General features: G+C 44.7%; 1 protein-coding gene across 10 annotated transcripts in view; it reads left to right on the top strand.

Annotated features, from left to right (window-relative positions):
- Positions 1 to 22,979, top strand: part of SEMA5B (semaphorin 5B) — a 381,163-nt gene that overhangs the window by 313,741 nt on the left and 44,443 nt on the right. For all 10 annotated transcript variants that reach the window (XM_075933113.2, XM_075933119.2, XM_075933111.2 and 7 more), the window contains 2 exons: positions 13,105 to 13,222; positions 20,908 to 21,089. In XM_075933113.2, the coding sequence (XP_075789228.2) occupies positions 13,105 to 13,222; positions 20,908 to 21,089 (300 nt within the window). The remainder of the gene's footprint in view (positions 1 to 13,104; positions 13,223 to 20,907; positions 21,090 to 22,979) is intronic.

The following is a 22,979-nucleotide window of genomic DNA, read 5'->3' as shown; positions in this document are numbered from 1 at the left end:
ACGGTAGACAAACCGGCTGAAGCCCTGACCACCAGAATCCCCCTCCCCTCCGCCAAGGCTGCGGTTCTGTTCCCAGGCAGCTCTCTCAGGCTCAGCCCCATTCTCCGGTGGCCCCTGCTGCTGAGCTGAAGCCTTTCACCCCTGTGGGGTTCAGCCCCATTGACCTCCCGCCCCCTCCATGAGGCTCAGCTCAAATGTTCTCTGACAGGTGGTGTGATGGACGCCTCTCCTTTTATAATAGTCGAACCCTCCACTTTCTAGACACTGTTACGTAGGAAGAGGCAGACTCTGCATCAAAGAGGATGGAGTCTAATTCCATGAGCCGGCTACTTCATATCTCAGATTTCCTGTCTTCTTACAGCAAGCCCTGCAGTGCGAGTGGGCAGACGCTGTAATATGTAAGGTGAACCCCTGATTGCAGGAGTCATAGTTTTACATCCAGCTGAATAGCTGTTGGGAAATTTGGCCTTTTTGTTTGAAAATGTGCTAGTTGTGGGGTTAGTGTATAAAATATGTATATACAATTCATCGTCATAATCAAACACATAATAGTGATAGTTATTTATATTTCTGTAGTGTCTTTCACAGCAAAAAAAACCAAACAAACGCGACAGCCGTCTGTGAAAAATATAATCGCTCATGTCATCCACCACTGAACATTAGCAACTTCTCAGTGGAACACAGCAGCTCCCAGTAACACTACACAGCTGGTTTGGACAGGCGCTAAAAATATAGGGGGTGAATATCAAGGAAAATTTCCTTATTGTGAGATCAGTGACAGTATGGAATAATCTGTCACATTAAGTAGAGGAAGCATTGTTGCCTGGGGCACTTAAAAGTAGTTAGGTCAAAGTGATGGAGAACATACTGAATGCATTATCCTGCACTTGTTCCGTCTAGGGACTATCTTGCACAGGACAAAGGATGACCTAGATCGGGGTGGGCAATAATTTTTAAAAGGAGGGGGGCACTTCAAAATGTTCTGAAGTGGCCGTGAGCAGTCCCGGCAGGGGTGGGGCCAGGAAACTTCTTGTGCCTCCCTGCCCACAGACCCTGATTGGCCTCAGGGAATGCATGAAGTCTTTGCGCCCAACCCCCGATGTCTAGAGAGAATCGCCAGCTGTTTTAGAACAGCTGGCGGTTCCCTCCAGGTGCTGCAGCAGGAGGAGATTTCGTGCACTCCCCCTGCCTCCAGGCCAATCAGGGACCTTGCCAGGGGCACACAGCTGCTGGAGAGAACTGCCAGCTGTTTTCTGATTGGCCTGGGGGCAGGGTAGTGACAGGGCGGTGGCTGGCTGGATCCGCTGGCTTGGCAGGCCGGATATAGCTCAAGGAGGCTGTCTTTCCCATCCCTTAACTAGATCCTCCAGGGGATAGATTAGATGGCCTAACATTTCTTTGAACTCTCTAATATTCTGTTATTTTACAAATAGTCTCTGCAGTTGAATCAGCCGCTGGCAATTTTTTGAGCAGAAAGTAATTATCCAAAGTTGGAAAAAGAAGCTCATATGAAAGAGCTGCTCAAATAGGGATTGTTTTGTGCAGCCTTGGTGAAAATTGTAGGTTGTTTCCAGACCTCTGTCATTGTTCATGACTGTTTCAAAATCATTTGCTCCTGCAGTCTTTCTTCTTGATAACTCCCATCTCAGCCTAGGAGTGGATCAGCAGCGACTTCTGGAGACTGTCTATAACATATTCTTTTTTGAGAGGAAAGTGGACACAGTTCTTTTCTTTCCAACTACCCTATTGCTATGCCCCCTAGCCATAAATTGCAGGAATTCGCTTTGTTCTTGAGGATGAAATCTGAAATTGCAAACCCAAAAGGTAGAGGTAAAGTACCATAACATCGGCATCCTGGCATATTTTATGACATAGAGAAAGAGAGAAACTAAAACCTGAATAGGCAAATTTTCCAGATCTGTTTTTCAAAAGGACCTCAGCCCCTCTGCCTTTTTTCTTTGGGAGTGTCTGCCCTGCATGTAAGAGATGTCTTTGTGTATGCCAGGGCCAGAAGTGATCATCTGCTTAGCTCTCCTGAATAATACAGGGCATAGAATTTCCCCATAATATACTTTAGGAGTTTTCTATTATTGTTAAAGTCTTCTGAGGTTAGGAAATGAGCTTTAGCATCTAGGAAAATACACTTCCTGTTGAGGAATTCCTTTTTGCTACTACTTCTCTCATTAGGGCTTGTGTAGTATCTACATTGCTTGCAGATGACTGATCCCATATCTGATAGTCAAAGGCCCATTGACTTTACATTTTTATTAGAGGTCAGTTTTGCTTGTCATGGTGATAGGAGTTTTTAATAGTATTTACTGAGCAGTGCTGCTGCTTTTTCTTTCTTTTCTTTTCTTTTTTTTTAATAACCTGTTTTACTGATGCAAAAGTAAATCCAGATTTAATCAGAATTTTCTCAGGATAGCATTAATCTTCATATCTGAATAAATACAATGTTGTTTTATTTCACGTCTTTAATAAAAACCAAACTCTACCCAATAAAGAATTCATTGTCCCTAAGAAATGATGGAAAGGCATGTCAAGGAGTAAGAAAGGCAATAGCTTGTTGTGTTGATTGTGAGAGGCCTTAATCTATAATGCCACAATCAGTTATGGAGATATCGAAAATGTTGAGGTGCAAGCGGAAAGTAGAACAAGTCAAGGTCTATGGCAGCATTGCACAACCTAAGTGGCCCTCCTTCACCTCCATCGGTTGCAAGATTGTTGTAACCAAGATCGTCTCCTGGGATAAGGTAGTTTGTCTGTCTCCGTCTGTGTACCTAGAATTTGCAGGGTGTGCCAATTGAACCGTAGCAGCGCTTTGATTGGCTGCAGAGGCAGTGCACGGCTCTCTCGGTCAATGTTGTGTGTAATCTGCACACACCTTGCTTTACATGTGTGTCACTTTCGAACAGTAATACTGGTAGGAAAAAAACCTACACAGATTGAAACCCTGCACATAGGCAACGGTAAACAAAATGTCTAGAGGACCAATGGGCTGTATGTGGACCTTCAGCCAAAGGTTGCCCAACCTGGCGTGTAGTATGGAAAGGAAAATAAGTCACAGTTTCCCGCAGAAGTCATTCATCTATTCACTGTTACTTTCAAATGAGTTAGGTGTGTTTTGCCTTTTAAATGGCATGGATGGTAATTTAATTTCAGAAGTCATTTTTTACATATCAGGCTTTAATTTATGTGATTAAAACTAGGGCTGTCAAGCAATTAAAACATTAATAATGATTCATCATACTTTTAAACAATAGAATAGTATCGATTTAAATATTTTTGCATGTTTTCTATATTTTCAAATATATTGCTCTGAAGAATACAACGTGTACATTGCTCACCTTATTTTTATTACAGATGTTTGCATTGTAAAAACAAATTAATATTTTTCAGCTCACCTAATGCAAGTACTGTACTGCAATCTCTTTATTGTGAAAGTTGAACTTATAAACAAAGAATCATGTACAAACCTCCCACCCCATTCAGAAATAAAACATACAACGTTAGAGCCTGTAAGTCTACTCAGTTCTTTTTGTTGTTCAGCCAGTCGCTCAGACAATTCAGCTTGTTCACGTTTTCTGGAGATAACGCTGCTGCTTTTCGTTTACAATGTCACCTGAAAGTGAGAACAGGTGTGCACATGGCACTTTTGTCACTGGCGTTCTATTTACATGCCAGATGATCTAAAGATTTATATGTCCCTTCATGCTTCCACCACCCTTCCAGATGACATATGTCCATGCTGATGGCAGGCTCTGCTCGATCATGATCCAAAGCAGTGCAGACTGGCATATGTTCATTTTATTCATCTGAGTCAGATGCCACCAGCACAAGGTTGATTTTATTTTTTGGTGGTTCAGGTTCTGTAGTTTCTGCCTCTGAATGCATGCTTTACACCTCATCATGCTCCGATTTTGGAAGGTACTTCAGACTCTTAAACCTTGGATCAAGTGCTATAGCTATCTTTAGAAATCTCACTTCGGTACGTGTAACAGGATCGTGACTCACCACTGTGGTCCGTCCTGCTGGTCTCCTCAGGAATGATCCTCAGCCTTGGAGCACCTACTGCTACCTTGTGTCTCACCCTCACTTACCTCTTTTCTGTACTGGTTCAGGCCTTGTGTCCCTCCTTGCCTCCCAGTGCCCTTTGCTCATGGTACTGCCCTGCAGCAGTGCCGCCACACTCTGGGATCCTCCCCTCCCAGGACACCCCAGCCCTGTATACCCACCTTGCCTCAGTGACTCATTGCCTTTCATCATCTAGCCCCTGCCCTGCAGGCAAACTGCAGTCTGACATGGCCACTCATCATTGGCAAAGGAGTGGACCTGTTGCCTTCTGCTGACCTGACTGCCTCCTAGTTTTCTCATGTCTGGTGAGCAAGGCCTCAGCCTAGGAGTTTGCCTGTTCAGAGCTCCCCAGTTCTGCTTGCTCTTCCCTGGTCCTGCTCTGTCTCAGCTACCCTCTCTTGCTTATCCAAGCAGCCAGGTTCTTCCTGCTCCACAGCTCCAGCTCCAGCTCTGTCAAACAAATCTCTCCTCCCCCTCTCCAGGATCCCAGGTGTTCCCTAATTGACTGCTATTGGCCTCAATTGCTTTCTCTGCCTTTTCAGCCCTCTCCCAGGGCTAGGTTTGCCCTTGTTTCACCCAGAGCCCCCATACAGTACCTTCTTCACGTTTTGTTAAATCTGTAGAGAAAGTGAATGAACAATATGTGCCAAGTTGTCATCCAAGATTATCATAACCTGATATATATGGCAGAATGCAGGCAAAACAGTGCTGGAGACATACAGTTCTCCCCCCAAAGAGTTCAATAACAAATTTAATTAGCACATTTTTTTTAATGAGCATCATCAGCATAGAAGCATGTCCTCTGGAATGGAGGCTGAAGCATTAAAGGACATAGGAATGTTTCACATAGCTGGCGCATAAATACACAATGCCATCTACAAAAGTCATCCATGCAGACACTTGTTTTCAGGTAACATTGTAAATAAGCAGGCAGCATTATCTCCTGTAATTGTAAACCAACTTTTCTGACTTTGTGAGTGGCTGATCAAAAAGTAGGACTGAATGGACTTGTAGGCTAAAGTTTTACATTGTTTTGTTTTTGAATGTAGTTATGTAACCATTTGTAAGTTGAGTTTTCATGATAAAGAGATTGCACCTCAGTACTTGTATGAGGTGAATTGAAAAATACTATTTATTGTATAATTTTCAGTGCAAATATTTGTAATAAAAATAATATAAAGTGAGCAGTGTGCACTTTGTATTATGTATTATGATTGAAATCAATATATTTGATAATGTAGAAAAACATCCAAAATTTGTAATAAATTTCAGCTGGCCTTCTATTGTTTAATAGTACAATTAAAACTGATGAATCATGATTAATTTTTAATCAGGTTAAATTTGTTGAGTTAATTGCAATTAATCGATAGTCTGAGTTAAAACACAACGTTGCAACTATCAGCCTACTCACTGTGGTCTGGGGGCTGTTTTTTCACGGAGCAGCAGCTTACATAGCAAGTAGTTCCAATGAGGCGTAAGGTCCTACTCCGAATGAATAATGAGTGACAGACACTGCATCTGAATGTGTTGCATTGTTTGGTAGAAAAATGAAGTTGCAACTTGACCAGCATCTGACTGCAGCAACTCCGTTCCAGTCCACTTGTCTATTTAGTGGGAAAGATAATGGATTTACACAGGTCACTAGCCTCTCTCTATGAGTTTAAATTTTTAAAGGTGTCAAAATTACAGGGATTGTTTGAGTTTTTTTTTTCTTTTTTAATCTTCTTTTCATAAATCATGAACATCCTTTGATTCTGACTCTACTCTCTTCACGCCATGTGGTTTTCAGGAAGACAAAAGTCCATTCTTCTCTGCGTGGTGGGTTATTGAGACTGTCAGGAATTATGATTTGGTTGGCTGGAAGCTAATATGATTATTTGTTTAGTTCATCCCTTCTGCAGGTTTATGTTAATGGGACAAAAAAGCTAACCCTTGTCAGGAAATGCCAGTCTGCCAAACACAGGCTTAGGCTCACAGCTGATCAATAGCAAAATACCACCCTATTGCTTACAAAATGCTGTCCTCTTTGTATTAGCCGGGCTGCTCTGCATTTGGAGCCTATTAACATGGACTCCTAACATATCAAAGTAAAGTTTAATACTGTAACTGAGAAGGCTCCTACCACCGTCTGTGATTTCAGGTTCTGTGTCAGTCTCCCGTCTTCTGTCAGACAAAGGACTAACATAAGCAGTGTCCTCCCACCCTGGGCTTAATAAAAGTCTTGGTGTCCCGCCTGGATTTTTCATCAGCAGTCTGCCCCTTGTACCAGAGAGTGACTGCAAGGCTGCTTCCCAGGGTCTTTCTTCGTCATGGTGCTTTCAGAGATTGGCATGAAATGTAACCTCTGCCACTCCATAGCCTCTTGGCTTTCTTCTACCTCGCTTCTCTCCTCCTTCCCTGCCCTTTATACCGGAGAGTGTCCGAAGAGCTTCTCCCCAAGACCCTCCTTCCTGAAGTCATTTCCCTACTGCAGGGACTATTATAAGAGACCATCCCTTCCTGGCAGTTTTCTGTGCTGACATTCTTCCCCTGCAGCTCTTTATGAGATGCACCCACCCTGGCTCAGCTGGATCTGACTTAATGAACAGGGCTAGCCGGCCCCAGGCCTGTGGCCCTTAAAGGGTTACGCAGCCTGTTAAACCCTCGCTCACCCACATTCCAGAATTAGTCGCATTTACTCGCAGAGTAAAGAGAAAGGGGGCGAGAAAGAAGGAAATGGAAAGAACGAGGAAGGACATGACGAGAACAAGAGCAGCCCGGTGAATTGTCGGAGAGCCTTAGCTGAGTATCTATTAGTATAAATGCCATGTGATTGCTTTGTGACTCTGGGTACAGAATAGCACGTTTGCTTGTTGTCTCTCCCATGGCAATTAGAAGAGAGAACAGAAGTATTAATTCTTGCTTTTCTTTGCTCTGTCAAAGCCAAATCTCTTGGGTCTCCTCTATTCATTTTAAAAGGTCTATTTTTTACACAGTCTGACACTTTTATCTGTCAGGGAAAACCGACCAAGCCATGGAGTCATCTTGTGCCGTCAGCAAACGGGAGGCTGGATGGGAAACTTTTGAACTGCAGAGGTTTAAATTTTAATGAAGTTTTAAAGGAAGAAATTGTTCAGTCCATAAACAAGAGATCCCATGTCACTTGGATCACTGGATTGCTGCTTCTGCTTTTCACAGCACATTGGAATACTTAAGGAGGGAGGAATCCTGATGGGTATTCCGCTCTGGCCTCCTGGCCCACGGGGGATATTTGTTGGCGGTTCCTTCACTGAGAATGTGAGCCATCTGTGTGCACCTGGCAAAGGTCACAATTTCCCCCAGCACCTGGTCCTTCCATAGTGAGAGGAAGACCCTGGCACACATTTAGATCAAGTGCGCCAGGTTGCAGGCTGTTTCTGGCTCCTCCAGAAACTTCTCTGATTCTGGCTGCACTCCCCACATGTCCTGATTTACGCACTCCTATCCATGGACCCACAAAGTCACGAAATGTCCTCATCAGCCTCCTCTTGGTGCTGGCCAAGGTGGCCGTTCACTGTACCCAGAGGAGGAAGCTAGATGGAGAGGAGGGAGTGTTCTGCCAATATTGGAACTACTTCCAATCCTCCCTCAAGTCACGTCTCTGGGTAGAGTTCCTCTGGGCCACATCCATTGGCTCTCTAGAGTCTTTCCAGGTGCAAAGGGTGTTCTCTGTTCCGTGTCCTTGATTTTATACCTGTGACCCTCATTCCTGTTCCTGGTTTTTCATTTTTTGTCCCGTGAATGTATTTAAAACCTGGATCCAGTGGCTCCTCTCCTTGGGTGAATGGGAGGAGCCTTTTGATGTGGGTGGGCGTAAGCATCCCCAATGTTTCCAAAGGTGCACATTGGAATAAACAGTCCCTTTATGGAACAACTGTGTTCAGAAGTTAGACATTCTTACGTGTCATTTAACTCGTGCTTTGGGACAGTGTGTTGTGAAACTAACAACAAACCCCATGACAGCCGTAACAAAAGGACCCTGAGGGCCTTCTAGTTTTGATTACTTTGGGAGAGAAATTCTCATGCTGTGGCCTGCACAGAGGACTGTGCTGGCTCTTGCTTTGTGTTTTCAGATGTTAAACTGTATCATAAGGACAAAAAAAAAGCACATATTTTTTCCTGATGAGCCACTACTGCAGGGACGTTATGTTATGGGGAGTGGGGTTGGCCCTAGGTTATTATGAACTAAGGACAGGAGATACTGAGAGATGAGGAATGGGAAAGGGAGACTGAGCGTGAGCGATGATAGAGACAGACCCTGGGCTGTTGAGGTTTGGGGCAGGAGGTGATGAGAAGAGGGTGAGGCCTTGATCAGCTGAGAAAAGGAGACTGGAGGTGGGGGCAGGGTTGTGGGAAATGGGGCCAGGAATCAGGCCTACGTAGTGTTGCATGAGGGACACTTGACAAAATTTCTGTGCTTAGTGACAGACATTGGGGGAGGGGTTACATCATCCAGTCATTCCATTTTTTTTTTAAATTACCAAAAACATTTTACCTCAGACTTGTGTCCATTTACAAGCTCCCCTGCTTAACTGTAGTGTGCTCTGGATGAAATCCTGCTTGCAGATCCCCTTCCGCCCCCTCCCCCGCCCCGGAGCCTTAATCCTCCATCTGTGTTATCCCAGCTCGTTGCTGTGGAAATAATTGTGATATTTGACAACCGACAGTCCCATGACTCCAGAACAGCAGGCAGCAGGTGAACTCTTACGAAGGAGATCCCAATTTCATGCAAATCTCCTTGATGAGTGAAAGTCGAGCGCGAACGACAAAACACCTGGTGCAGAAGACACAAGCAGAATTGTTTCTAAATTGGGGGCTTTCAGTACATGCCATTAGGCATTAAATGAGACATTTGTTGCAGTGAACTAAAGTGAATCACTATTGATACTAATGCCCTGTCATAATGAACCCAGCCCAGTAGCTGTACATGGAAAGGTATTTTCCTGACTCAGTGAATATGTTGCAATTATTAATCAGCATGAGCAGGTCCAGGGAGGGGAGGAAGACCTTTGCTGTCAGCAGCATTTATGCTTCATGCACTTCCCCCCTCGAGACTTCATCAGGTAAGTCAGTGGGCTACCCCATCTGTATTAATGAAATCACTATTCCCCGCTGTGCTCTGGGAGGCTTCCAGGGAGGGTTTCTGGGGGTGGCACAAATTTCCCGGTGGCACTGCTTCACTGGGAGTTGTGATGCCAAAGGGCAGGGTGGGATAGTGTCTCATTTGCTCCTTGAGACAACTGTAATCAGCAATGTGAAAAATCTACATACTGTTTGCCACTAAAGAGTCTCCATACGGAATGAAATCCTGTTCCTCTTGCAGCCAAGAGTAAAAGCCCCATTGACTTCAATAGTCAGAATTTCACTTTTAGCTTCTTTGGGAGTAGGGTTGCCAGGTGTCCGGCATTGGACTGGACAGTCTGGTATTCGTAGCTTCAGTCCATTAAAAACGCAGAAAACATTTTATATGTCCGGTATTTTCTGTGTTTCTTGGATGGAAGGCTGCTTGGGACATTCTTCCCCTGCCGCGTCTGGTGGGGGTGGGGAGAGCATGGGGATTTAAAGGCGCCATGATTCTTTTTTTGTTGTGGTTTTTTTTTTCTTTTCAACAACTTTGGTCCCTGTTTTTTATTTTCCCGCCATGTTCGTTATTTTTTGTATAACTATCTGGCAACACTATTTGGGGGGGGGCAGGAACTGTGTCTTGTTCACATTTGTGCAGTGCATAAAAATAAGGGGCCCTCATCCTGATGGGGAAGGGGGCTTTTGGGCAGTACCATAATATACATGCTAAATGAGAATATTTATAAAAAGTTTCCACATGTATTTCCCATTCTAAACATAGAGAAACGCTGTGGTCTTTTTGCTCTCATGGTGTGGCAAATACTGATTCAGTAATGGTGACTATTGTATAGATATTATTGATCCATAACATTTATATTATAGTAACATACAGAGGTCTCAACTGGATTTGGGTCCCATTTTTCTAGGCAATGCACATGACAGCCCTGTGTCAAAGAGTTGACCATCTAGCAGGTTTCTAATTTGTCTTTTTATTGCATATGTTGTTGTTTTCTCAATATAATTTTGGTAGCATTTTGGACGTAGTATAATTTCAGTTATCCAGATTTCCTGTACCTGAAAATACAGGTATCACATCCACAGTGTGTCTATCATATAGCCTGATGTTGGTTAACAGCATGTCCATTTATCTGAATGCCTGTTTATCTGAAACATTTAGCTGTCCTGAAGACCAGTCAGATAAATGGGTGTATACTCTGTTTTTATATCATTCATAAAATAAATGGAAATATATATAACAAAATCTAAATGAAATATAGATCTGAAAGCATTCATTTGGTGCATTGTCTCTTGCTGTATTGTATATTGTAATATTCTTTCCATTTATAAAAGTGAAAAATGAAGCAAATTGTGTGCAAGTAAATACGTTTCCCTTTATCCTAAATTGTATAATTGTCAGTTGGTTTCCTACCAGCTCTGTTCTGAATTTTGAAATGAAATTGACAGCACAGCTGTTGAAATCTCACTTGGTCACGGGAGCCAGCCTTGAGTGGAGAAATGTCTTGTTCTTGATGATTATTATTAAATGATGCCATATCAGGTCTGATTAAAAAAAAAAAGTCCCAGTCTCCTGTAAGTGGCAGAGAGAGGCAAAAGACACTTGTTCTATAGCTGTTCCAGAACCCAGTGAGTGCGCACCTAGCACAAGAGATGCCTCGTGTTTACACACATGATGTCAAGCTTTTGCCACAACCCAACATTGCAGGGCAGGCACTGGTTCTGTGATTCAGTTCCTGATTGCCCCTCAGCTGTGGGGGTGAGCAGAGAGGTAAGGGATTGGCAGGCTGTGATTCACTGAGTGCACCGTTAAGGTTCTGTAATTCGCCGCTCTCAGCCAAGAACAGCACATTAGCTACATGACACACGTTATAATAGTGCCAGCAAAATGGTCAGTGCCTAACTGGGATATATTGCAGCCTGCGGAGTGGCTGTGGGCTGCAGCATAGAACATATGGAGATTATTTTCTGCATTTATGCAGCCCGTGTTTCCCAATAAATTAAATTCAGAGAAAATGTGCATCCGTAATAGGGTGATGCTCACAACTGGCATCCTTGTGACGAGTTGCAATGACCTGCTTCTACTTGCTGACTGCCCAGTGGGCCAGCTTAATAAAATCGGAAGCAACCACACGTGCTCAAGATCTGGAAGGACGAGTAGAAATCTTTGCAGGATTCTTTTGTTCCTCTTCTCTGTGTTTTTACTGCTTCCTCCAGAACCCACGCAGTTCCCTCCTAAAGTGCGGGACCTACCTAAGGGTCTTGAGCATATTCCATGCGTCTCTCCAGTCCCTGTGTCTGCTCAGTGACTATGTATCTTCCCAGAGAAGAGCTGCTGCCGTTGAAATGCAAAAGCCAGACAAGCACTTCCTGTGGAAATGAAGGCTACCCCAGTCTGTGGATTAGAACAGGATGGACTGCCAAAATAGTGGGATAAGACTCTTTATTCAGAATAATACGCACTGCAGCACATACATACCCTTCTGCGTCCTTGGGCCGGCTGAGAATTATCTATGTTTTTTCCTCAGGTATTTTTAAGCAGTTTGAGGAAAACATAATGGAGAATCATTATAACTTGTTCACTAAATCTCTCCTTTAAAACTATGAAGTGACAGTTGCATCGGTTGCTGTTTACCAAGCTTAAATCTGTGGTGAAACAGATGTCCTTCAGCAACAGATGAGCAAATTGGAGAGTTGTTAAGTAATAAAAACCTGTACCAGAGAGCAAAAGAATCAAGCGTTTGCTTTTGGGCAAATTGCTTTTGAATCAGTATGGACTAGTGCTGCATCCAAGTGTTTTCAGCTGTGCTTGAGGGACATCCTTTTTCATTTGTGGCTGATTATGGTCTAATAGGATTTCTAAGATTTCTGGGTGGGAATAGTTCACATCTCATTTTGTTTGATTTTTTTCCTGATGTTTCACTTATCCTACTGATACCTACCTTTGGAATAAATCTCATTACCTTCCTTTTTTAGCTGCTTGAACGGGATTTTTCTTGTCAGTCCCATGCTACCATTTAACTGGCATGTCTGAAATCTTTGGGGGTTTTCGGAAAGAGCCAAGCATCAATTTGCATGATAGCAAAGCATGGATCACTGAAATAAAGAAATAACATTACAAATCCTTTTAGTTTTGATCCTTCCTCTTCTTTCTCTCTGGCTCCCTGACTGGTTGCATATATTCTCTATGGCTTGTGTGCTCAATTTTCATTATGAAAATTTAATGACTTGAATTCAGAATGGGAGTAACCAAGATGGAGCAGCCTGATCACTGACCTTTGCTGTCTAGTGGTGAGAGTCATCATAGTTATTTTTCTTTAGCAGCTCATTGGATGGGAACACACACGTAGCTGTAAATATGGATCTGGCAGGAAAATGAATGCCTCAGTATTCAGAGCAGACAAAGGCTCAGAAATAATGTTCTGCTGTTCCTTTTCCAAACTAACATCTTGATGTGAGGATTATCAATGAAATCATTGTTTTGACAAAAGCCAAGACTAATAGAAAGCCTTTGTTACTGGCCCATTGGCTAATTTTGCTTCTCTAACCCCTTTGGATGGACATAGTGTCAGCAAACATGCTCACAGAGGATGCTTTGTGTGAGATCTGGCCTGGTGCAGGATTATTTGGGGGCACAAGGATATCTCAGTGACATGTGTTCTTGGACTAAAATTTTTAATTTCCCCCCGTAGGCTTCATGAGAGAGTGACTGGATTTTTAATCGACAGTGATATTTGCTGTGTCCCCTATCATCTATGTTAGTCAACTGTTCTCTCCTTCCAAGCAGGTGAAGTGCTGCCTAAAAGAAATTGTTTCTTTGGCTGAGGTTCAGAGCAGTTGACAGCTGTCATATAGGAGCGCTGCACTTTTATTACAGTTTTTTAGAACTAGCCGGTCCTCAAGAGCTCTAATCTGTTCTCTTTCCTCACACAGGGAATGTCTAGGAGCCAGGGACCCATACTGTGGCTGGGATAACAAGCAGAAACGATGCACCACCATTGAGGACAGCTCCAACATGAGTCTGTGGACTCAGAACATTACTGAGTGCCCTGTAAGTGGAAATTAAACCAAAAGAACAGAAAAATATATTGCACATAGTGTGTGTGTGCGTGCTAGAGTTGAGAGAGTCTAGTCAGCCTGCTGCTTAGTACATCTCTGTCTATGCTCTAGGGTTTCTGATTCTTGCTGGGGGCTTCCTATTGCTCTCCCCCGGTTAAGTCAGAGCAGTCTCAAAGCTGCTTTAATGTATGCATGGCTGCTCATTGCTCTCTGTGGGGGTGGGAAATGAGAACGGGGGAAGTGCCAGGTGCTCTTGCCATGCCAGCATGTCCCAACTCATCTCTGGTACGAACCTTATGTGAGAATCTGGGAGCCAAGAGCTGGCATGGGGCTCTTGTGACAGCTGTGTTGGCCAGAGACGCGCCCTTGCCGGACAGTATTCCATTGGAGAAGCAGAGAGAGGCTGAACCTAACCAGAGAATCATACTGTGTGTGTGTGTGTGTGTGTGTGTGTGTGTGTGGCGTATAAAGAAAGAGGATGATAGTGGTATATATTAAAGTGCAGGAAATATTGTGTGTGTGTACACACAAATGGAAGGGAAGTGTGATGGTGTATACATGTATGAGAGAGAGATGAAATTGTAACCCTCCACTCATCTGAGTAGGGCTCAAAGATAGTTTAAAGCATTCAATGGGAAAACTTTTCTGTTCTCACCATGGCCTTGGAAATGTCATTACAAGAAACCAGCTCTGCTCAACTCAGTTGATATCTGCACAGTGGCTCTCTTTCTGCCTGCTGTGCCCAGTTCATGGCTTCCACCTTAAAAAGCTGCATGGCCAAGTTGATTCCTGCTGCTTGACCCATAGCTGTGGGATAGTCTACTCTTCTTTCATTACAGTGTGGAAAATAAAAGATTTATTTTTTAACTTCCATTTTTGTTATCTAATGCCAATGAGCATGGTAATGCTGCCAACTGCAGCAGGCTGAAAAGGGGCTGTGTGGGTTATATCTTCAATGTATGGATGTGCTGGGATATTTATTTCCCTTATCTATCTTTCTTCTCAGAAAATTTCCCAGGAAATACTAGTCATTACTTCCATCCATCCTCTGCTTGGCAGGCTTAAGTCTTTCACCACTGGATTCAGAGGCTTGTGTGTTCATAACTGTCTTGTGCGGTGCTTCCTGATTGCACATGCTGTTATCTCGTCCTGTTTAATGCCTGTGTCTGTTGATAGGTGTGTGAGGTGTTAATCCTCTAGTTCGAATGCAGCTGCCATGGCGAACATTGGGAAGTGTGTGACTCCAGATCATTGTTTCAAGGTTATAAAAGCCACACAGAGCATTCAGGAGAATTCTAAATATTGTGTGCTCCTTGCGATATACATTTCACCTTTGTGTTAGAATTTGATACACAAATAGTTTTAGTTTTTTATTAATAATGTATTAATTTATATCAATATTGTACTTTTTATTCCGAGTACTTAAACCACTTACATTACATAAATGACGTCTGTTCTCTCTTTCTTCCCTCTGTCCATCACTGAAATATCTCCATCTCTGATGTGGAGGAGATAGCTGAGTTAAGGCCCTGATTTGGCAATGTACAATGTAAGCACCCAAGTGCGTGGCTCAATAGGGGCCTTACACTGCAAAAGAATTTAGGACATTAAGGAGAAAAATGTTGGACCAATTAAAAATGCAGTGGCCTGTAGAGAAATAGAATATAGTGACCCAATCTGGAACATGGCTGGGACACTGAAGTGGACAGGCCTGCCCATGTGAAGAAAACCTCGTTATCTCTTTTGTTTTACTTCCTAACCCTTGAAGAATCCAGGTTTTTATCTCACTAGGTTTCAGGTACATTATCCATTGTTTCCTAGTCTCTCTGCTTTCCGATCAGGTGTCCAGAGCAAGGCCTGGCTCGGCCCTCAGCTGTCCAGAGCTGCCGTTGTGGCAAACGTGCTGCTCTGACCCCCAAGTCAGGATAGACTCTTCAGCCTCCAGTATCCAAGCCAGGGCTGGACTACCCAATAGGCAGACTAAGCACGTGCTTAGGGCACCAGCAAAGCAGGGGCATCCAGAAAAAAAAAAAAAAGAGATTTTGTTTTTATTTTGAATTATATATGGGGGAGGGGAGTACCATAATCTTTTCAGTGCTTAGGGCCTCTAAAGGTCTTAATCCGGTTCTGATCCAAGCGCAGTGTCTATGGAGTCTCTATGGAGCATGTGCAAACTGTGATTATTTTTCAAAGGCTTAGAAGTTGGCCCAATTTGGCTATTTTCATAGGGACAGCAAAAGGCCTCTGTGACAAATCGTGGTGAGCACCAGTACTGTTGAAAGAAAAGGACGTCAGAAATATTTAACATGGGGAAAAACAATGAATTTCTCGCTAACTGTGCTCTAAGACAGTGATGGGCAGCCTGTGGTCCGTTGGGGGTCTGTGTTGCCCTCCATACATTTTTTTTTCTCTGTGCACATTTTGCTGATTTTCATCTATGTATTTCTTTTCTACTGGTATTACTACAGTGACACACACGTCAAGCAAGGGCAGTTAAAGGCAGGTGCATGCGGCTTGCACACAACATTGACTGTGAGAGCCGTGTGCTCCCTCTGCAGCCGATCAAAGTGCTGCCTTGGCTCACTCTGCAAATGCTTGGTACGCAAGTGCAGTTCGCAAAACTACCCTATCCCCAGGGACTGTCTTGGTTACGACAATCTTGTGGCCTGCCGAGATGAAGGAGGGCCACAGCTCACACAGCTCGCTTGCTAGCCCAGGTTGCCCCTCACTGCTCTCAGACATGTCTACAATTAAAAAATCAGCCTGAGGCGGACATACCTGTCATGGAAATCCAGCCTAAATGGCTAAAGTTTGGCAAATCTATAGGGATCTGAAAATGGGATCTTATAATAAGAGGATTTAGTAATAGCTTTCCCTGGAGGAGACTTCACCCACCACCTATGAGCATCATCCATCTCCCTGTCCCACCTCTTCTCCTGTGGCCCTCTCCACACTCTACCCGTGCTCCACCCCAAGTCCTGCCCCTACTCAGCACCTCCACCATGTTCCTTTCCTCCCCGCCGCCATGAGGCCCCCCACTGCTCCCCTTCCCCTGTGGTCCCTGTTGCTTACACTGTCTGTGGTCCTTCCTTTCCCCCACCGCTCATCACCTACAGGGCCATTGCAAATGATGGGTGGCAGAGGTGTGGAGGAGAGGAAGGACTGTGGTGGGGGCCATGGGGAAGGGCCGGAACAGGGAGAGGAAGAAGCGGAATGCGGGTAGGGCTGCCCTGGCCCAGATATTTGGTGATGGCAGCTGTGCCAGGCAAAGCCTTCCCTGGCCTATTACACCTACCACCTACATTGGTGTCCCCGGCCCCACCTATATTATACAGTGCAAAGTATCTGCTCTTCATAAAAACAAGATCACTCTGGATTTTGAGCGGTGCTGCTTTCTGGCCTGTGTCTGCATTTCTTGAACTCAGGGAGCCGTTTAAGTTGTATAAGCAGCGGAGGGTTGGACCCGTCTGCATATGTGAGTCTGTTTGTGATCAAGAACGACTCTCTTACCTGATCATCTGAAATAATTTCAGAGGTGTATATCATTGCAGATGATTTTAAATGTGTCTTGTTTATCTGATTTACGCTGTGATGGCTACATAGGAGCCACCACAGAGAGCTGTTCTGAAAAAGATCAATGCATAGTTTTTTATCCAAATTTCCAAGCTTGCTCTTTTCAAAATGTCACTACAAACTTAAGGATGGAATAATAATCCATATGTAATTTCTTAAAAAAAACTTCCCACACTTGCAACGTGACATGTTTATAAATATCAACATCTCAGCCATTTTGTTTATTTAAGTGTTGGGCCGTTTCCCAGTAGCAATTACAAGCCAATAATTATTTATCAGCTTTTTATTTTTAAAAACTGAAGCAATGGGCCATATCAGACCATTGATTCCTAAGCAGAACTCCTCATGGAAATCAGCAAAGGTTTCTGGCTTAAAAATGAATAGCATGATCCAGTTTTGGCTTTTTGCAAAAAAATTAAATAAAATAAAATGATAATCCAGAATCAAATGAATGAAAGTAGCGCTCTTATTTTTTTTTTAACTCTGTAACAACCAAGTTCATTTTAAAATCGCACAATCAACCAAATAAATATGTACTCCTTTGGGACATCTTGCCTGACAATCTTCAACCCAGAATGAGTCTTTGCTGCTGAACCACAATCTGTTGAAAACAAAGGTTTGCAACAGATGTTTGAAGCCCCTTGACCACCACATGATGAGCATAGTAACAGATCTAAATTACTTCCATGTCATTGCTGTGGATTTCTGAAGCGGTTAGATGGGCTGAGGAGGAGGAGGACAGCTCTCAAGAGTTAGAGTTTAACACAGGGTCAGTGGCGGAGGGAGAGTTCTACTCCTGATTCTACAGTTGACTCACTGCACGGCCTCAGACATGTCCCTTAACCTCTCTGTGCCTCAGTTTCCTCACTTGTAAAGCCTGAGATATCAGCCAGTGCCCCAGTTTGTTCCATTACTATTCTATGAATGAGACACCAGGACCACTTTCCAAGCTGCCTTTATGGGCAGTTTCTCTGTAGTTGCCGGGTTTTGTGCAGCTCTGTATGGGGCATTTCACACTGGTGCCACTGAGTCCCTTCCGTCTTCTCCCCGCAGGGGGAGCACTTGTGTGCAGGCAGGGCCATATTCTTAGGATACCTCACAAGAGGGCAAGCACCAGCGGCAATTAGGGGTGTAGCTACTGGACAGGAGAGATCCTAGGGGTGATTGGAGTGATTCTGGAGGGGCTCCAGTGGTTTGCTGGTGGAGGGAGAGGAGGCATGAAGCAGCTGGGTGTTGAGGAGGGCTTGATCCAGCAGGGAGAAGCCTGGAGGAAAAAGTATGCAGGAAAGTTCAGAGGGGGGCGGAGAAGGGGAGTGTCCTATTCATTCATTCCCAGAACCGACCATGTGGCTGGGTGTTGTGGGAATGGGGGTAGTGGCTGAGGTTGGGTTTGGAAGTGCAAATGTCACAGAACGTGCCTGACACCCAGTGAGTCTGTTCCCTTGCACGCTGACCATAGTGGAGAAGTTCTGGGACAGCTCCAGGTGGCTTGTCCTACCACACCTCTGTCAGAGCCCTCCAGTTTTGACTGTGGCTCAAGACAGCACACAAACCGCACAATTTCAAGAAGTGGCACTGGAACCTAAGCTCAGTTATAAACACTGGCACCTCTAGTCCTCTCCACCTCCTCCCTTGGCTGGCTAGGGTGCCATACAAAAGACCTGTGGAACTCCTTGCCAGAGGATGTTGTGAAGACCAGGACTTTAACAGGGTTTAAAAAAGAGCTAGACAAATTCATGGAGGTTAGGTCCATCAATACTTATTAGCCAGGATGGGTAGGAATAGTGTCCTCTGTTTGTCAGAGTCTCAAAATGGATGACAACGGAGGGATCACCTGATGATTACCTCTTCTGTCATTACCTCTGGCATTGGCCATTGTTGGAGAACAGGATACAGGGCTAGATGGACCTTCGTCTGACTCAGGATGGCTTATCTCATGCTGCCTCCCTTCTAGCTGACTCACTTCATGTACACCCTCTGTCGGAGGCCACAATGCACGTGCTACACAGGGTTTCCATTGCTTTTTCCATCCTGTTTGCGAGATAGCAATGGGTGCAGCACAGAGCAGCAACCCCCTGACTGCTGGGTCTGACTGGGGTTTGTGAAGAGCAGAGCTCTATCACTGTGGCTGCTGGCAGAGCAAACCAACCTGGGGGAGGTGTCATGCTCAGCAAACTCATTGATCTTCAGTAAGGCCCTTTGCTTCCCTTGGAATCAGAATTCTGGGACCTTGTGCCTATGCATTTACAGGAGTCCCTGTGAGATGGGCAACTTCTATTGCCGTTGAAACAGAGCAAGAGAGCGAGAGGGGGATGGTTGTAGAAAGAGTGTTTAGATAAAACACAACCACCCAGGGACAGTTAGAACATAACATAAGAACGGCCGTACTGGGTCAGACCAAAGGTCCATCTAGCCCAGTAGCCAGTCTGCTGACAGTGGCCAGCACCAGGTGCCCCAGAGAGGGTGGACCAAAGACAATGATCAAGCGATTTGTCTCCTGCCATCCATCTCCAGCCTGTGACAAACAGAGGCCAAGGACACCATTTTATCCCCTGGCTAATAGCCTTTTATGGACCTAACCTCCATGAAATTATCTAGCTTCTCTTTAAACTCTATTATAGTCCTAGCCTTCACAGCCTCTTCTGGCAAGGAGTTCCACAGGTTGACTACACACTGCGTGAAGAAGAACTTTCTTTTATTAGTTTTAAACCTGCCACCCATTAATTTAATGTGATGTCCTCTAGTTCTTCTATTTAGGGAACTAATAAATAACTTTTCTTTATCGGCCCTCTCCACACCATTCATGATTTTATAGACCTCTATCGTATCCCCCCACAGTCTCCTCTTTTCTAAGAGTTATTTAGAGTATCAATCAAGACCCACGTGCAAGGTTATTTTTCATGTCTAGGATCATTTAGTGAGACAGCAGCAAGTCAGGCATTGCATGAGCAGATACCAATGCCTCATCTCTCTCACATGTCAATCCCAGCCGGAAACTGCCCTTATTCCAGTGTTTTGCACGTGGACGATTACCCTGATGATGATGATGATGATTGATTATTTATTAACTAGTGTTGTAATGTTGGAAATACCCATGTCGTAGAGCAGGAGCCCGCTGTGCTACCTGCTGTGCCAAAGATGGCACTTGCTCAAAGCTAACTATACTCGAGGTTTCTGGAGACAAGTGGGCCTGGTCTAGGTGATAAGGCATTGGGCTGGCCACAGGAGACCTGTGCTCTGCTCCGAGCTTTTTGCACTAACCTGCTCTGTGACCTTGAAGAAGTTGTTTCACTTATCCATGTGTATCTGTTTCATCTCCCCTCCCTTTGCCCGTGTTATCTAATTTGGTTGTAAGCTGCTTGGGATAGGGCCGGTCTCCTACACGTCTGCATAGTGCCTCATGCAGAATGGCTCTGAGCTCAGGTGGGCGCTACAGGAATATAAATAGTAAATTCTATGGGAATAGTCTCAAACCTTGCAGCTGTACTTTACTGAACTCCTTTGGATTGTTAACACAGGAAGACTGTGGTTTGGCTGCTAGTAGGCCGCGCCCACTGCCTACTGTGCTGAGCGATATTGTCTCACTGCTCACTTGTACTCCCCGTCTATCCCAATCCGCTGGTTGTCTCTTGTCTTATCCTTAGACTACAAGCTCCTTGGGACCGGGACTGCGTCTTTGTTCTGTGCTTGCACAATACTGAGCACAGTGGGCCCCCGCTGCAGGACTCGAGCTCCCAGGTGCTAGGAAAGAGAAATGAATGAAGATGATAAGACTTCAATGGTGTTGTAAGGGCTGAGGCGGTGCGATACGTTATCTGAAGGGATGGCAGTTTCGGGAGGTGGGCAGATGGTGCCCTTGTGGGATGCGGTAGTAGCCGCAGGGAGTTTTGGTGCGTGTGATACAGGGTGGAATTCTGAGGTAGATATTGGCTCAGCATTGTCTGAAAATACCCCCTGTTTTTGAAGCCCGCTCACAGTCACAGACAGCTCCTGTCTAAGCTATATCTTAATCCCCTCATCAGCTTTGTTTGCTATGTCTATTGTGGTGCTGTCTCCAGAAATGTAAACGCTCTGTAGTGACGACTTTTTTTTTTTTTTAATTAGGTGAAAAATCTGACGACAAATGGCAGATTGGGGCCCTGGTCCCCGTGGCAACCATGTGAGCATTCGGACGGGGAGAGCACAGGCTCTTGTATGTGCAGGTCACGGTCCTGCAACAGCCCTCGCCCTCGTTGCGGGGGTCGCAGCTGTGAAGGGGCCAGGATCGAGATTGCAAACTGCTCAAGGTACAGCTGCGTGGCTGGGGGGGAGGGGGGACGGGCGACAGGGTGGTTCCTACATGTCTGGTCTCCTCACTTGTATTTCTATTGCTGTCATCTTGTCTCTGGGCCACATCTGGCCCTAGTGTAAGTGGGTGCAACTCAATAGTCTTTGATTACAGTGCCTAAACCTAGGCTCCCAGTCTGTGTCCCTGACTGGGCAGGCAGGGACACAGGGTGGGTTCTCGAGAGGCCTAGGAGATAGGGCATCATCCTGGGGAGTGCAGGGTTGTGAGTTGGAGTCCCTCCACCCACCTCACAGCATGGCTCACAGAAGGAAAGATAGGCAGGTGTCAGGAGTTGTTGACTCCTGCATGACTGGACTGAGCCCTGACATTTGTGCAGACATAGGGCCAAGATACCTTTAATTTACCTCAGCTCGTCTTTAAACACTCCTCATATGGAGGAGGCCTTGCCTCCTCCCCCGATCTCAGCCCTCCTTTGGGCAGCAAAAGAGTCCGCTACCTTTGTGAAGGGTAATATTTTAATTTCTGTCTATTCCAGCGGTTCTGCCTCCTCAGCAGAGCCAGCCGTTCCTGACACTGCTCTGCTGCCTTGAGTTTTGCTGAACCCTATTGAGGCAGCCTTTTCTGTCAGTGACTGATAGCCAGGCCCACCAGAAGGACAAGCATTTCAGTGTCGCTTACATGATAGGTTCTGGTCCAGTGGGAAAAGTGGCGGGAACAGCCTTGGAAGAAGTGGCTGAAATATGTATTCCATTATAAAACATAGGAAGACAGCAGGGTTTGAAAAATAGGGACATCTGGTCATCCTACATCCACTTAAGCCCCCGAATTTCCTTTAATTGACTTCATATGGCATTGGGATGTTTTCACAGAGAGAAAGCAGGATGTTCAAAGATGAGTTTCAGGAGATAGAAATCTGAAAATGGAAACTCTTTGTTGCCATTAAGAATCCTCTCCACTGGGAATAAAAATCACCCACGGGCAAGAAATGTTATTTTTATGATGAATATTTTTTCTACATATTTATTTTTCTTTTCCTGCTGCAACAGCAAACATCCTCCTTGTTGCGTTTTTCTCTTAAAGTTTTGCAAAAAACCTCTCCTTCTGGATTGAGGACTGCCAGGTGAGAGGTGGGTTAAAATATGGAAGAATAGGATTTTCATATAAAAGGATCTCTCGTTCCTTCACCTGTCTGTGGGGAGGCGGGGATAGCCAGCGCTATCTGAGGTCAGGCTGCTCACAGACAGCAAGAGCTGATAATAAACACAAAAACCGTTCAGGATAACTGGGGGTTTTGTACTATGATTGGTGCCAGGCTAGAATGCACTTGTTGCCAGCAGTGTGATTAGTTCAGTAAAGGCTTTGAAAAGTAACAGCTGTTTCCCAGCTCAGCTTTCAAGCATGGCTGTAACTGGAGGGCATCTGAGCCATTTCTTTAGTAGATGTTAGAAGGTGGCATTTTGTGCAAAATTGAATCACTGGACTAGAAACAGTCACACATCATGATAAGCTGTTGAGGCGGAGAGATAGCTGCCTATCTGGTGGCTGAGCATGAGATGAGAATCTGTGACACAAGCAAGACCGTAATCTAATTCTTCTGTCCTCTATTTCTATTGAGAAGTAAGATCTACAGGTTGACTCTCTCTAGTTCGGCACCCTCAGGACCTGACCGGTGCCAAACCAGAGAATTTGCCGAACCACAGGAGGTCGATATTGTCTAGCAGCATTGCCAACACTTCCACTGCTTATTGCTCTCTTAGAAGACATGTAGGGGTAAACGAGCACTAAATAACAGCACAGAGCCAGGACTGGTGGCTTTTAGTAAACTTTATGGGACCGTGGGAAATTTGGCCACATCTAGATAATTAAAATCATACTGGACCATGGATGT

This window comes from Pelodiscus sinensis, chromosome 7 (genome assembly GCF_052426305.1).
Source record: "Pelodiscus sinensis isolate ZL-2025 chromosome 7, ASM5242630v1, whole genome shotgun sequence".
NCBI lineage: Eukaryota > Metazoa > Chordata > Testudines > Trionychidae > Pelodiscus > Pelodiscus sinensis.
The sequence above is the reverse complement of the archived record's forward strand: the minus strand, read 5'-3'. Positions and strand labels throughout refer to the sequence as shown.